The sequence below is a fragment of the Arvicola amphibius genome, chromosome 6 (genome assembly GCF_903992535.2).
Source record: "Arvicola amphibius chromosome 6, mArvAmp1.2, whole genome shotgun sequence".
Classification (NCBI taxonomy): Eukaryota; Metazoa; Chordata; class Mammalia; order Rodentia; family Cricetidae; genus Arvicola; species Arvicola amphibius.
This window is the reverse complement of record NC_052052.2, coordinates 145,520,924-145,537,523: the sequence shown is the minus strand read 5'-3', so window position 1 is coordinate 145,537,523 and position 16,600 is coordinate 145,520,924. Positions and strand designations below refer to the sequence as shown.

Below are 16,600 nucleotides of genomic sequence, written 5' to 3'. Positions count from 1 at the left end.
AATTACCTTGACAGAAGCTGCCATAATTACAATTTGAAAATGAGAATAAGTAAGACTGTTTCAAAACTACTAAAAACTATTCATATCCAAAATTATAGGGCAATTAAGAAGACAGCCCACTGATCAAGGATAGTGTGTTAGAGTCATGTAAAAGTTTCTCATTATATTTATAAACTTTTTTAAAGCCCTTTTACAAAACTTAATAGCAGAGATTTTCTCTGTATTTGAAAATAAGATCAACAGAAATAACACAAACTAAATTGATGTATTTTTCCTTTCACCAATTCCATGATGTTTCTCAATGATGTCAGGTGACAATCCCCGTTTACCTCATTTCTGTTTCTGTGTTTTCACTTCAAATTTGTCAAATAAAATGAAGACTAAAGTCTGAAAAAAAGAAAGTGGGGAGGGACCTAAAATGTTGAAAGTGCTGGGTGATGAATATGCCCAGGACAGCACTAGAGTTTGTGATGAAGACAGCCACGAATTAACATGGCAGCACAACCTCCCACTTAGGCATCCTCTTCGCAACTATTATCCATGAGCGAATCAGCTGTTCAAGACCAGCCTGGGCTACAGTAAACTTGTAAAAGGAAAGTGAAAGGAGAAAGAAGAGGGAAGAGAGGAATAGGGAAAGAAGAAAGATTCCTAGTGTTGCAAGCATACTGAGGATTTTGAGCCATATAAATTATGAACTGCTAGCTTCTCATCCATGATATTTGTGATTCTTTATCAGATATTAAAAAGATAAAACTTTCTCAAGATTGGTTTTCTTTTTAGCATGCTGTGTTAGATTTAAAGATTTCCAATTTGTATGCTCAAGTGTGAGTCGTCACCTATTCAAATCTTTTATCACACCACATTTGGCATATTTTTCTAGAATCAAATTTGTTACATTATTGTTCACAGAGAGCTAGTCCTAGATGAATACACTGTCTAATAACTCAAAGCAACTCAAGGCACAGGAAAACTGGAACAAGATGAAAGAGAAAGGGGGTTTTAAATAGCAAAGAGCAAGCTGAAACAAGTAGTAAAAGAATTCTACCTGAGTCCTGAGGAGATGGCAAGGTCTCATTGAACTTGCAAATTAAATATAGGGAGGAAAACTTAAATTCAAAACTAAATATCAATTTTAAAACCAATTAAAATTCTAGGAGCATGATGGAGATAAGCAACAAGTATTCAAATTTTCAAAAGATAGAATTGATTTTATAACTGAAGAATGGGAAAGATTAAAATAGCAGCTGGGATACATTTCAGTAATGTTTCAAGAGAAAAATCATCTGATTTGGCTCTCCCTACTACGTCAGGATGGTTAAGACAGTGCTATACAGAAAATGCCTACAAAGAATTCTAACCATAAAAAGTAGCCAATAACAACAGAGAGATGGTTCAACAGTTACGAGCACAGGCTAGATGTGCTGGAAAACCTGAATGTGGGGCCAGTGGGATCACTGAGCAGGGATAACAATCTAGCCCTCAACCCTGACAAATTAATTCCAATCTCCAGATTCCTACATGATGGAAAGAAAGAAACGCAGCAAGCTGTCCTTTGACCTCTCCAAGAGATGAGTGTGTATGTACAAGCACACACACATATAAATAAATAACTGTTAAAGTTGTTATTTAACATTCATAACTTATAGTGTATTTGGATCCAACTTATTCCCCATTACTTCCCCTCCAATTCTTCCTCTAACCTCCCTCACTTTTTCCTCCCAACTTCACACCACAAAAAAATATTTTTTAAAGGAAACAAATGACACAAAGACCTAATACTCACATTTCTCTTTGGGAATCACTGTGTGACACGAAGACACTGAGAGCGCGTCCTCAGGAGGCGCAGTGATGCCGTGAAACATGGGCGGGGGAGTGCTGTGACAGCTGCAGCTTACTTCCCAACAAGACACAGATATGTCTGTGTAACGCAGTACTCAACCAAGATGGTGGCTATTTGGACAAGCATTTCTCTATCCTTTCAGCATTACATGTACTTACTAAGCTGGTTTTCCAAGAATTCTTCACATCTAGGCAAAGATAGCTCAGCTGAACATGTGAAAATACACACACACACACACACATACATGTATATATGTATATATATGTGTATATGCACACAGCAGGAGGTCTCGAGAGTCCCACTCAAATCCCTTACAGCAAGCAACCACAAATGTCCCCACTTATAAAAACCCCATGCTTAACTGTTAGAGACCGCACCATCCCAGCCTCCACTCCACTCGCTATCATCAAGCACTCAGAGTCAGGAGATCAGGGCCTGTTACATTCACACAGGAGACACTCTATCACCAACAGCAAAAGGAAAGCTTTACTCTGTTGAGCGCAAAAGGAAAACATGTGTTTTCTACAAGGAGAGGGATTAACTTTCAAGAGAAGTTGAAGGTGATCATAAGCAAGAACTATGACAGTGGAAAGAGAATATTTCAGAGCACACAGATGAGAGAGGGAAAAGAGGTTCCAAGTAGCAAGGAATAAAAAAAGAAATCTTATATGAGAGAGTTCCCCTCAGGAAATCAATAATAATGCAAAGAAAGAAAAACTCGGAAACTGATCAATTACAACTGTTCACGGCAGAAGGGTCACTGTGACTGAACTCAGGTTTTGTGGCACACGGCTATGGAGACCACCCAATCTAGCCTTTCCCTTGTTCTCAGGAAGATGGAGCTCGACACAGTGTCCAAGTGCCCACCTTTGCATTTCTTAAGTCACCTAACAAACGATAATGCCAGTCACAGTGTCACTGACAGGTGCCAGCTAGTGTCCTCATGGCCCACACCAATCCCACATTTCTGCTAGGCTCACATCGAACAGACAACCTCCTCACTCCAGAACACCCTAGTGAATGTTTCTTTTCTGATGTTCATTACTATCACAAATGGAGAAAAACCAAACGGGAAATGAGTAAGAAAACACTGTGCAGATAAACCAGTGCAATGATCCATTCTCCCATCATTCAAGAAACATTACAACAGACTATTTCGTAACTGCAGAAAAGGAAAGGTTATTAAATCCTCAGACTGTACTAAAAGATACTGCTCTAAGTGACAGATGACATTACCTACTGAAGAAAATTAGTGTTTTAAGTAAAAATGTCAATCTATAAAAACTGCAGGTCAAAGAGTTCTTGTCTAAGTAGGCACAGGACATTCTTTGAAGGGCATTTTGAAGCAATGCATAAGCCTGCCTATCACACAGGTGTTGAAAATAAGGAGGAAGCAGGCTACTTATTAAGACGGAGTCACAAGACACTTCTACCCACACAGCATGTCCCCTTCTTCAGTAAAGTACATAGTGCATTGTACTATACATATAAAATCACAGTGGTCAGTCAAATGCTGGAAAACCAAGTGACATTTGTACCTTCAGTGAGGCGAGTGGATGTTCTGGACCAAGTAAACTCCAGTGAAAGGAAGCCAGATCCTCATCAGGTAGTATGTGGTTTCCTAGAACAGAAATGTGGACAACGTAAGAGCCATAGAGCAGTGACACGGCAGACTCCTCCACCACCGTGTGCTAGCTAATGCGCATTCCTCTTTCAAGAGGAATCAAGCATTTCTTCACATTGTACTATAAAGCAACACACAGCAGTCCTGACAGTTGACTCAAGCACCAGGGGAATTTCAGAGAGTTTGGACACCATTCGTACTAAGGATTTCATAGAACTACACACCGAATCAACTTCCCAGCGGTATGCAAAACTTCAGTCTAAGGATTCCAGGAAGTCACACAGGGACGAGACCTAAGTTTTCATGTGTTCCTGAAACACCTATGGTTCAAAATTACTTGACAATGACATAGCCAGATGTGGAGTCGTGGTTATTAAATCTTCCCTAGGAAGATGAAATAACAACAACTGTGTTACAGCGTGACTCACCACCCACCAGTATCTGTGACAGAGCACAGACTATAATATCTGAGCTGTCTGTCCAACCGCTAGGGCTATGCCCGTCTACAAGCAGGAACTGTATTCTTGAAGGGTGTTCTTTCATAGCAGGGTTCTAGGGCCCGAAACACATCTCTAGGGTGCTGCTACTCACTGCAAATTTTTTTTTTTTTTCGTTTTTCGAGACAGGGTTTCCCTGTAGTTTCTAGAGCCTGTCCTGGAACTAGCTCTTGTAGACCAGGCTGGCCTCGAACTCAGAGATCCGCCTGCATCTGCCTCCCAAGTGCTCAGTGCAATTTTAAAGTAGTGATTTCCTAAGCAACTCTGTGATGTTTGTATCCTGGCTAAATCACTTCTACATTGAAACATCAGACCCGTCAACTACCTACTAACAGGCAATAACACAGGCAGCACTGCTACAGCCTATTATCCCAAACACACAGTATGAACCCCAGGACACCCAGACCAGCACAAATAAGCCCCAGCTGTGCACACAATGGGCTCTGTGCTGCTTACTGCTGTGAGTGCACAGAATCTTGTTGTGAAATACAAAGTCTCAGAGTTATTCTAAAGATTCAATTTAGGAAAATAAGAAGTTGCTGGGTGGTGGTGGTGCATGTCTTTAACCCCAGCACTCAGTAGGCAGGTGGCAGGTCGATTTCTGTGAATTCGAGGCCAGTCTGGTCTACAGAGTGAGTTCCAGGACAGCCAGGTCTGTTTCACAGAGAAATCCTGCCTTGAAACTCCCACCCCCAAAAAAAAGAAGGAAGGAAGGAAGGAAGGAAGGAAGGAAGGAAGGAAGGAAATATGAAGTTAATTTCAGTATCAGAAATAGACTTTGTAAAAACTCAACTCAAATATTTTTAAATGAATATTCCACTCAACTTCCCAAACATTTTAAATAACTGTACTTTCTATTACAGAGAAGGAAATAGTTTTATTTGAAGACAACAATTTTTTTACAAAATCTACAATAAATAAACTTACTTATAATTTATCTAAACTTCTTGAACAGACGAGACTCTATACCTCAAATTAATTGGATGACATTTAAACTTCTGGGAATTGAACATAGGGCAGACATCATTTTACTTTTTTTTTACTTTTTTGTCTTGTGACAGGGCCTTACTAAGTTGCCCAAAAGGACTTAAATTTTTGATCTTCTTGCATCATTCTCCAGAGTAACAACATACAGATCTAGCTAAAGTATTACTTGGATTTTTTTCTTCACTTATTTCAAATTTTTATAATATAATTATCTAGAAGAGTATGAGTTGATATTACCTCAAAGAAATATATTCAGCGTTTCTTAAACAAAAGATCAAGTATTCATCCATATTTCAAATTCTAGGCAAAAGACATTTTGCATAGCACTTAAGTAAACACTGATCATCTATGTAATGCGCCACTTCCCTACTGACTTTTGTAATAAAATAGGTTTTTGGTTTGTTGGGTTTTTCTTCTTAAGAACCCCGACTGTCTTGAAACTAGCTCTGTATGAACTCACAGAGATCTGCCTGTCTCTGCCCCCTCCCAAATGTTAGGATCAAAGGCATGTACCACCACTGCCCAGCTATAAAATAGGTTCTTGATATGCTATACAACTCTGCTGGTCTGGAACATGTCAATGTCACCCAGGCTGGCCTCAAATTCCCAATCTTCCTGTATCAGCCTTCCAGGGCTGAGTATGTATGACCAGCTCAACACATGCTTCAGACATCAAAAAAAGTATCCTTTTACATTATAACTTCTAAAAATATATTTCATTTATTTTAATCTTCCAAATCTAAAGACACAAAAATTCCATAAGAAACAATATTTACAACTAGATCCAAAAAGACAACTTGTAAAATTAATATTCTGTTCTTATATAACAAAACATAAAAGTGTTTTGTACTATTTATATAGATCTGGAGCTAGAAATAGCTCAATTGGCAAATGCTTACCTTGCAAGCATGAAGACCCAAGTTGTAACCCACATAAAAAGACATGTATAATGGCACATCCTTTACAAGCTCAACATGAGGTGCATGTGGGTATGTGTGCCAAACACAAATGGAACCTCCTTAGGGCTCACTAGCCAGTTAACCTACACTTACTGGTGAGCCCCAGGTCCCAGTGAAAGAGCCTGTCTCAAAACAAAAGAAATCAAAAACAAAAGTAGACAGCTGTCCAGAGGAACGTCATTAGAGAATGACCTCTGACCTACATACACCTACCTTTCTGGTAACTAGCAATTTCTAAAAATAATCCACAATCTAACTAATTTCCCAGAATGGGCTAACTCCACAGAAAGCACAGTATCTAACTTCACTAGAGATCATGCAGCTTCCCAAGAGCCCTGAGTATCTAAAGCAGAGAACCAAGGAGTTAAGTCACAGGAAAACCTCACTCAAAAAACCATGCATTTCTACTTGGATACAATTATTAAAAAAAAAAGTTAGAATTGAATTTTAAAGTAGCTTGACACATACGAAGACACAGAAAGGGTACGCTAACAGGAAAGGAACAACACAAAGTAAAAGGCATACACGTGCAGCTGGGTGGTGGCGGTGCACACTTTTAGTTCTATCACTCAGGAGGCAGAGGCAGGCAGATCTCAATGAGTTTGAGGCCAACCTGATCTACAAATCAAGTTTAAGGAGAGTCAAGGCTACAGAGAGAAACTCTTATCTCGAAAAACAGAAAAAGCAAACAAACAAATGTGCACATGTACATGTTACCTCTTGAAACTTATTTAAGAAATATAAATTAATATACAAAATATATCCTTTCTGGGAATATAGCAAAAATAATTCATGAGATTTTTTTTATTTACTTATAATGGTGTTTTTCTTTTAAAGTAGTTGTTTTTCTGCTGGGAATGGTGTCATGCACCTATAATCCCAGCAAGAACAGGAGGACCTAAAGTCCAAGCTCATCCTTGAACAAGGTCATTGGAAGCCTATAAAAACTCTAGTTCAAAACAAAATAAAACAAAAAGGCAATTGTTTTATAATAATGGCTACCATGCAAAGGGAAAGAAATCATAGCAATGCTTTAGTCCTGTGGCATATTTTCTTTGAGTTTAGATTTTGTGTGTGTGGTTTTCTTTTCCATTTAGTTTTCTGAGACAGGGTTTCTCTATGTAACAGCCCTGGCTGTCCTGGAACTCACTCTAGATCAGGTTGACCTCAAACTCAGAGATCCACCTGCCTCTGCCTCCCCAAGTACTGGACTGAAGGTGTGCACCACTAGTGCCCAGCAATTACTTTTTCTAATTTTAAGCTTATTTATTTTATTGGATGCGTCCAAGTGTTTTGCCTGTATGTATGTATGTATGTATGTATGTATGTCATACATGTGTGCCTGATGCCTACAGGTCAGAAGAGGCCATTGGCTCTCTAGGATGGTTGTGAGCTACTACATGGGTTTTAGGAATCAAACTAGGGGTAGGGGTGGGGTCCTCTGCAAGAACAGCAAGTGCTCTTAATCTGTGAACCATCTCTCTAATCAAAGTTTTATTTTGAACTGTGTGTGTACGTTTTATTTCATGTGTATTGGTGTTTTGCCTACCTATGTTTCGGTGTGAGAGTGTCAGGTTCCCTGGAACTAGAGTTACAGACAGTTGTGTGCTATCATGTGGGTGCTGGGAATTGAAACTTGGGTCCTTTGGAAGAGCAGCAAATGCTTTTAACCACTGAGCCATCTCCTCCAGCCTGTGTGTGTTTCTGTGTGCAGGTACTTATAGAGGCAAGCCACCCACTATGGGTGCTGGGAACTGAACTCAATCCTCAACAACTGCAGTACAATCTCTTTTTTTTCATAATTTATTTATTTTTATTTTATTTGCATTGGTGTTTTGCCTGCATGTATCTCTGTGTGAGGGTGTCGTATCTTGGGGTTGCAGACAGCTGTTAGCTGCTATGTGGGTGCTGGGAATTGGGAATTGCTCTTAACCATTAAGCCATCTCCCCAGCCCTCTGAGCAGTATACTCTCAACAGCTGAGTCATCTCTCAAGACCATTGGTTTTGTTTTGTTTTTTTTTGAGACAGGGTCTCACTGGGTAGTTCAGAATGGTTTTGAACTTGCTTTGTGGCGATCCTACTGCCTCAGCTTCCTGCGTGCTGGTATTATAGGCTTGTGTCACAATGCCAATCACATATTTTCTTCTTTTACTTTTTATTTTTTCTTTTTATTCTTTTTTTCGATCTGTAGCTAGCAGTTAAAAGGACCGCCAGCGATGGGCAGGCAGCCCCAGTTATGCGCTAGCAATGATATGGCGCTGCAGCGTAACCCCCTGCGCCACGTGGAGGTGCGCCGGGGGCTCAAAGGCAGCGCGTTATTTTCTTCTTTTATAAGCACAATTTACACTACCAGTTTGACGGTCACTACCACTTTCATCTTTCATAGTTAGCACGTGTTAGCACATGTGATTCAGAAATGTTATTTTTCTAAAACTTGGAGTTTATCACAGAGATAAGTTTTTCAGCCTGGATAGAACAATATATAAACAAAAATTTAGAAACAAGAACCATACGTTACTAGCAAAAAAAGAGAAAATATACAAAAGAATACAAGTGAAGAACCCATTCTTTCATTCTTAAATGTAAATATCAGATAGAAAACCAAAGCATTCAGGCAGAAAATCTTCAATGGATACATCAGTATGCTTACTGTACCACTCCCTTAGAAAACAGTTTTTACACTACTCCACCTACCTAACAGAGCAGCAAAAATAGGAAAACGATTTGGGTTCAGGTCCAGTTGCTTGGCAACTTCGTGCATCAGATATTGGCTTGTGGTGAGACTCTTCCCATTGCGGCTCAGTTTCAGGGCATGGGCACTGAAGTAGTAGGGGATGTTGCACAGTGCATAATCAGAGTCATACGCCACCAAGCCATGAAAACCATTCTCTCTGCAGAAGCCAATCACTTCTTGATGGTGATCCTCAATGCTCTGTGCAACCTACGCACAAGAAAAGAAAATACCATCAGATGTATGTTCTAACTGCAGCAGCAGGCTCAAGAGGCAGATGTACTCAACAGCATTAAAGAGTTACTGACATAAACATGCAAATGATCCAAAAGTGCCAGGACCAAGTGTGTAGCACAGTGCTCCAACAGGAATCTCTTGGGAAACTGAACTCAAATCACCTGTCAATAATATACCATCCCATCTAGATTGCAAATTAATTCCCACTCGTGACAATTCAAAACTCACCCTGCCTAAAAACAGGCAAATCTGACTGGTCCCTGTGATAGTATTTAGAAGAAAGGAAAATGGAAAGGGTGGGGGAAGATGAAAAGGGGAAATAAAAGCAGAAAGACAAAGGAGACACCCACATTTGCATAGCCAACACAACCTCTTCAAAGTACATCAAAAATGTAGGAAAGCAGAATTACACTTTCTCCTTTTAAAAAAAAAAAGCCTGCATCTATCTGTGTCCCAGTCTATGTTCCTAAGGCATTCATCACAGGGATTCTCGGGATACACATGAAAACCCTAAAGTCCCTGAGCAAGCCACATCAGAACTACAACTTAGACTCACTACATGCTAACTGCCACGTCTGTGAGCCACGTCTGCGAAGAGAAAGAGCCCAAGCACTTTCACTTTGCACCCCTACCAGGAACTACCGGAACTACACACAGTAACCTAGCCTGGAGGCTCACTGACAAGCAGGCAGGGAGGATGCGGTCCTATGCCCATAAGCACTGAAAACTGCTTTGAAATGTTAAAACCAAAGTCCAAATCATTTTTTAAAATTAAACAAGGTATAATACTTCAAATCCCAAACTATTGATTTCCCTCTCTTGCCAATTCTCAAACTCTGTCCAATTAAAATTCTAGGAAGCTATTTGTTTCTTCAACAAGTGAAGGTATTTTAGAGATTAGAATTTATATTGAGAAAACAACCTTCCTCAGGACTCAGCAATACCACTTTTAGGTATATATCCAAAGGATGCACAATCGTGCCACAAGGACATGTGCTCAACTATGTTCATAGCAGCATTGTTTGTCATAGCCAGAACCTGGAAGCAACCTAAATGCCCCTCAATCAAAAAATGGATAAGGAAAATGGGGTATATTTATACAATGGAGTACTACAAAGCAGAGAAAAATAATGACATCTTAAAATTTGCAAGCAAATGGATGGAGCTAGAAAACATCATATTGAGTGAGGTAACCCAGACCCAAAAAGACAATTATCATATGTACTCACTCATAAGTGATTTTTAAACATAAGAAAACCAGCCTACAACTCACAATCTCAGAGAAACTAGACAACAATGAGGACCCTAAGAGAGTCATACATGGATCTAATCTACATGGGAAGTAGAAAAAGACAAGATCTCCTGAGTAAATTGGGAGCGTGGGGACCATGGGAGAGGGTTGAAGGGGAGGCAAGAGGCAGGAAAGGGAGCAGAGAAAAAATGTATAGCTCAATAAAACCAATTAAAAATATTTATAATAAGTCAGGGGACTCAGTTAAATCTCCAGAGACTAAGGAGAGATGCATGTCCTCTTTAACCTGAAATTTCTAGAACTACAACCTAATGTATGGATTAATGGGTGAAATTTTAAATTAAATTAAATTTAAAATTAAGTTCCAGCAGCCAACTGCCAGGGGACCAGCAGCTACCCTACTGCACTAAGTGACACAGAACATTTGTCTCCTCAGTGGTGGCCGTCATTAAGCTAATCTCCTTGCTGGCTTTCACAATGGAAGTGGTTTCCAGGTCTGGCTGAAAATTAGTGTAATGAAATCTCACCAAGAGGCAAAGCAAACTGTTAATGATACTAGCTAAAGGAAAAATAAATTTTTGAATTCTCCTGGGGAGAAAATTTAATAAAACATTATTATGGTATAAGAAAAAGCAAAACTACAATTATTCAGGTAGCGGTCTTCCATAGATGAAGAGAAACTTACCTCATCCTTAATCTAGGAACATATCAGTTAACATAGAAAAGTAACTTTAAAAATGCTCAAAAATTAATTCTATCTAGAAATGGTAATCTTAGTCTAGTCTGAGTTCTTTATTCAAATAATTTTCTTCCATAGAAACTTCAAAGGTGAAAAAAAGAAGAAAGAACTTTTAAAGTATTGCTAAATGAACAGAAATTACTGGTTGTTTCCCAGACATCCCCTCTGAAGAGGTTCTACAATAAAGGGAAGAGACTCCTAGGACAACAGGAGACCACTCATCTTAGAGGATTCATGAGCTTGTAGGAGATGGCGCAGGGAGTCTGCACGGTCCACATTTTTATCTGTGGGCAGTTAGTTCATTAGCATCCTTGTTCCAGAAAACTGAGAGCAGATCCATCTCCAAGGCTAGGAACATGAGGGCTAGGCTCAACTCCTGACTTCATCCCTCTCTGAGCTCCCTAACTATGGGCTTCACCCAAGACAGGAAGGATGGGCTTCTTCTAAGGAAGACTTTTCAACCAAAAGCTGGAAAAGGCAGCTCTGGATGGGTTCCCAAGGCCATGCCCACACAGATCTGAGGTAAAATCAAAGATAGGGAAGTAAAGCTTCACCTGGGTGGGGTCAGAAGCCAGAGAGTGGAAGGTGAAGACTGAGTCAGCAGGGGTCAGGTCTAACTTGTCAGCTTTCAAACAATGCTGTGAGTGTTGTAAAACAATTGGCTATATATTTTAAAGGCTGTAAAACCTTCATGTTCTTTGCCTAATAATGCTACTCCAGGAAATAGCTTAAAAGCTAATCTACCAAATAAAAATCATTAGATTTTTGAGTCATGAAAAGAATAATAACTCCTACAGGAGAAAACTAAACTAAAATTATGAAAGAGTCACCACAATGTTTTTTGGAAAAACTTGAGGAAAGTTTCATTAAAACATTAATCATATTAGAACACAATATAATGTTAATTATAGATAGGCAAAACTGTGTCTGGAAACAGACTGGAAAGGGAAAGACCCAATAGGGTTGTATCAGGGTAGTGGAAATATGTGTGCACAACTTTTTGAGGTGGGGGAGAGAGAAGGAGGGAGGGATGGAGGGATGGAGGGAGAGGGAGAGGGAGAGGGAGAGGGGGGGGGCAAAAACACAAAAACAGCCTGGTTAAGGCCTGGGAAGGCTGGAGGCTGGATGAAGGTAACCTGTGCAAGCCCTCAGTTCCATCCCAGTACTACCACAACAAGAAAAAAAGAACAGTCCCACTAGAAAGCAGCCCACTACAAAAGACAAGGACCTCCACATTCATACAGCATCCATTGCAGCCAATCATACATCTGCTGCAGCTGGCTATTTGTTTAGTGCTTTATCTGCCTTTGTGGAAGAATTACAATAGTGTTAATCATTTGCAAATTAGAGTTGGGGTGGATTACTAAAGTTTGTGCACTTTTTAATACACTAGATTTTGTTGCTCCTTTGAGGCAGGATCTCACTGTGTTTTTTTAGGATAACCTCAAACTTGCAATCCTCCTGCCTCAGCCTACCAAGTGCTGGTATTGCAGGCCTACATAATCATACCCAGCTGTACTTTGCTTTTAAATGCTAATCTAAAGACCAGTGTTCAGAACAAAGAATTCTGCTGGGGTGGAGGAAGACACTAATGGGGAACTACTGCCAATCACTCCTGCCACTGCGCCAGCTGCTGCTGCTGGAGAGACCACCCTGCTAATCTGTAACTTAAGAATCCCTGGGAACTCAGAAGATATGGCATTTCTCAGTCTCAGTGCTTCCCAGGTGTCAGGCAACAAGCCTTCTCTAACACAAAATGTGTGTGAGAGCAGAGGTCCTTATTTTTTGTAGAGACAGACCCATAAAATTTAAGAATCTGCACAAAGTTGACAGCAGAGAGTGGAGTAAAGTGTATGCTTCTAATTTCTTTCTAATAGGACTATTCTTTTTCTTTTTTTTCTTTTTCTTTTTTGTAGTAGTGCTAGGATAGAATCCAGGGCCTTGCATATGTTAGGCCCTTACCCCACTACCTGCTTCCAGCCTTTAACCAGGACTGACTGACTGATGAATGAAAGGATAATTATGTTCACAGTGGACAAATACACAATTCTTCAAGCTTTAAGGTAATGGTGGTTGATAAAAGACCTAGCAGAGGATGTGATTAGAGTGAAAACAGCACAGACAGGGGTAAGAAAGAGTGCCGCACCACAGGTAGTCATTTATCCAAACATAAAAATGAAGAAACGGCACAGTGCCATCCGCCTGTGACCCCAGCACTTGGGAAGTGGTAACAGGACAACCAAGAGATCAAGGACAGCCTCAGCTGTCTCTAAATAAATAGGATTATATTTTTGTAAAATTTTAAATTAAGGTCTGGGAAGGTGGCTCCAGTGATGTGCATGCTAAACATGCACAAGATCCTGAGCTGGGATCTCCAGAACTCATGTAACAGAACTTCTGTAATTCCAACACTAGGGAGTTAGAAAGAGGCAGGAGGATGCTCGGGAGCTCACCAGCCATATTGTTGAACGCTAGCTTCAATGAGACCCTGTCTCAAAAGCAAAAGGAACACACTGAACATAGACCACTGGCCTCGACATGCACACACATACTCAAACATATGTACATACAAATACAAACCAAGTTCTAGAGCTTCAGTGCTCTGAAGCCAGAGTAGGACAAGCAGGAGCCATCCTCCTCTGGTGATCAGGACTCCATTACTTTTTCCTTTTCTCCTACTTTTACTCTTCCCAGGATGAGCCTGGGAGCAATACAATAAAATTTGTATATTTATAGCTTCATAACTTTGTTAATTTCATTTTTAGGAGCGAATAAACATTGTGAAGCTTGAGGCCAGAGACGGCTCAGTGGTGACGAGTGCTTGCCCCGCAACAGTGAGGACCAGAGTTGGACCCAGCACCCAAATGAGAAGCCAGCATCCCACAAGTGCCTGCAGCCTAACTCCACCCCCCACCCTGGGCAGAGTGGGGCAGAGACAGGAACACTGCTGACCTTTGCTGGTTTCTAGCCTGGCCAAGGAGACCCGGGTGTAAGGAGAGACCCTGCTCGGAAATGAACAGGCAGAGTACTTAGAGGAAGCACCAACATGCTTTTCTGGTTCACACACCTGAGCACATACTCACACAGATACTCAAATCCCAACACGGTGAAAACGTATGTGGCCAAGTTTGTGGCACCTGTCTATAATCTCATCATTCTGTGTGCCAAGGCATGGAAAGTTCAAGGACAGTCTAAGTTACATAGCAGGGCCCTTTCTTAAAAAAAATAATAACTAGCTGGGCTGTAGTGATGAGCTGCAGGCAGGCCTGCTTTTCATCCCGCCCAGCTCTCAGCTGCCTGGCTAGTTTACGCCCTGAAATAACAACACACAAACTGTATTCTTTTAAACACTGCCTGGCCCATTCATTTCAGCCTCTAATTATCTAATTCTCACATCTTGCTTAACCCATTTCTAATAATCTGTGTAGCACCACAAGTGGTGTCTTACCGGGAAAGATTCAGCATGTCTGACCTGGCGGCTGGCTCCACTGGGCAGTGGTGGTGTACCCTTTTAAAACTAACACTTGGGAGGCAGAGGCAGGTGGATCTCTGAGTTCTACAAAGTGAGTTCCAGGATATCCAGAGCTATTCAGAGAAATTCTGACTCAACCCCCCCACACACACACACTAATAAATAATGAGAACCCAGGTGGTGGGGGAGGGAGTGTGCACCTTTAATCCCAACACTCAGGAGGCAGTGGCAGGTGGATCTCAGAGTTTGAGGCCAGCCTGGTCTACAGAGTGAGTTACACAGAAAAACCCTGTCTCTAAAAAAACAAAAACAATAAACAAACAAAGAAGTCTATGAGATGCAACGTTGAAAATATTGTTACCCAGAAAGCATAAAACAAAGAACTAAGCCTTCAGAGCTCCTCAGAGAGAACCCATCTCTAAGGTTTATCAGACTTGGATTTGAGCTGCTTCATCATTGGAAATCCCATGCCAGAAGCCACTGAGACCACCTGCTGTGTTAGAAGTGGGGCAAGCTTCCCACCAAGGAAGTGAAACTCCAATCCAAAACTCCTGCACACACTCAAAGGAACAGTCTTCTTCAACTCCAGCTGAGTGCAAGGCCAGTGACCCACACCAAGACGCCTGCAGGTAAGAGTTACAAACCCTCCCAAGAAACAGGGCAGGCAAGGCTAATGATAAAAAGGTTTAAGTAGCAGCAAAATGTACTGGTTTCGTTGTTCAGAAAAGTACCTTCTTAGTTTAGGATGATTATTTTTATTCTATCAATCTACTAAAGAATTTTGGGTTAATTTTTTTAATGTCAATATGGCACTAAACAAACTAAAAAATAAATAAGCTGATGAGATGGCTCAGATATTGAGACCACTGGCTGCTCTTCCAGAGAACCAGAGTTTGGTTCCCAATACATACAACAGTCTATAACTCCCATTCCAGAGGATCTAATGCCCTCTTCTGGCTTCTACGGGCACCAAACACACAAGTGACACACAAACACATTAAAACAAGAGGGGCAAATAAGTCAAAGTTGATTTTATAAAGAACAATGATTTAAAGTTTCCAAGATTGGCTAGCAAGTATTATTACTATAAATTGTGAAAAGCAGACACAGACAGCCCTGGGGGCAGCGCTGTCACTAGCTCCGAAACTATAGGGAAAGCACAGTCTTAGGCCCCTGCTAAGTCGGTGGTAAACTGCCCACTTAACACTGGTGTACCTCTGTGTTCATCACAGGGAAGCTGGGATGACTAGACACATTGCATGTGAACCCCACAGAATCATTTCAGGTAACAAACACTTGAAATGTGTCAGGAACTTCTTAAGTAAACAAGGACATGTCATAGAGAAACACACTGTGTATGACAGCTCACAGAATAATTAACCCATCCTCCAGCCAACCGAGAAGATACAAGTTAGCCTGGTCATAGAGGATGTTGATGAACCTGAATTCTTCTGCTTAGAAGATAAAGCAACAAGCTTTGACGTAGGCCCACAGAAGTCCAGCCTGTAAGTATTAGGTGGTGAAACTCACTCCTGGCTTCTGTTCCTGCCCTCGTCCAACTCAAGAATCGAATCCAATTGTCAATTCCAGTCTGGTGAGGTGGGTTATTGTTTCTGACTTTAAAGGGGAGATACAACTGTAATAGCATTCGTTCCAATCTCTCCCTCTAGGGAAACAGCAATCACAACTGACCAGGCAGATCTTACAGACCTCATTTATTCCACAAGAATAGAAGGCAATGGTCCTAAAAGCAATGAAAAGTATTTGTTTGAGTCAGGCCAGAATTCCAAAAGGAGTGACATAAAAAAGATGAGTAACTTTGGCAAGTTATTAGGGAAATGCAAACTACACCCAAGTAACCATACTAAGTAGGATGGCAGCTGTTCAAAAGCAGACAAGAAGCACAGGCAAGCATGCATAGGAACATAAAGCAGACAAGAAGCACAGGCAAGCATGCATAAGAACATACAGCAGACAAGAAGCACAGGCAAGCATGCATAAGAACGTAAAGCAGACAAGAAGCACAGGCAAGCATGCATAGGAACATAAAGCAGACAAGAAGCACAGGCAAGCATGCATAGGAACATAAAGCAGACAAGAAGCACAGGCAAGCATGCATAGGAACATAAAGCAGACAAGAAGCACAGGCAAGCATGCATAGGAACATAAAGCAGACAAGAAGCACAGGCAAGCATGCATAGGAACATAAAGCGGTACAGCAAGCGTGAACAACAACATAGCAGTTCCCCAAAAAGACACAA

General features: G+C 40.8%; 1 protein-coding gene and 1 non-coding gene across 2 annotated transcripts in view; both read right to left on the bottom strand.

Moving 5' to 3' along the window:
• Fam120a (family with sequence similarity 120A) overlaps positions 1-16,600 on the bottom strand; it is a 91,614-nt gene that overhangs the window by 62,963 nt on the left and 12,051 nt on the right. Inside the window, exons 2-3 of the mRNA XM_038335496.1 lie at positions 8,603-8,849; positions 3,379-3,461 (exon numbers count right to left, since the gene is read on the bottom strand). Coding sequence (XP_038191424.1) covers positions 3,379-3,461; positions 8,603-8,849 — 330 coding nt within the window. The remainder of the gene's footprint in view (positions 1-3,378; positions 3,462-8,602; positions 8,850-16,600) is intronic.
• Positions 8,092-8,222, bottom strand: LOC119818166. Its single transcript, XR_005286070.1, has one exon. It is a non-coding gene; the product is annotated as a small nucleolar RNA SNORA76 (small nucleolar RNA).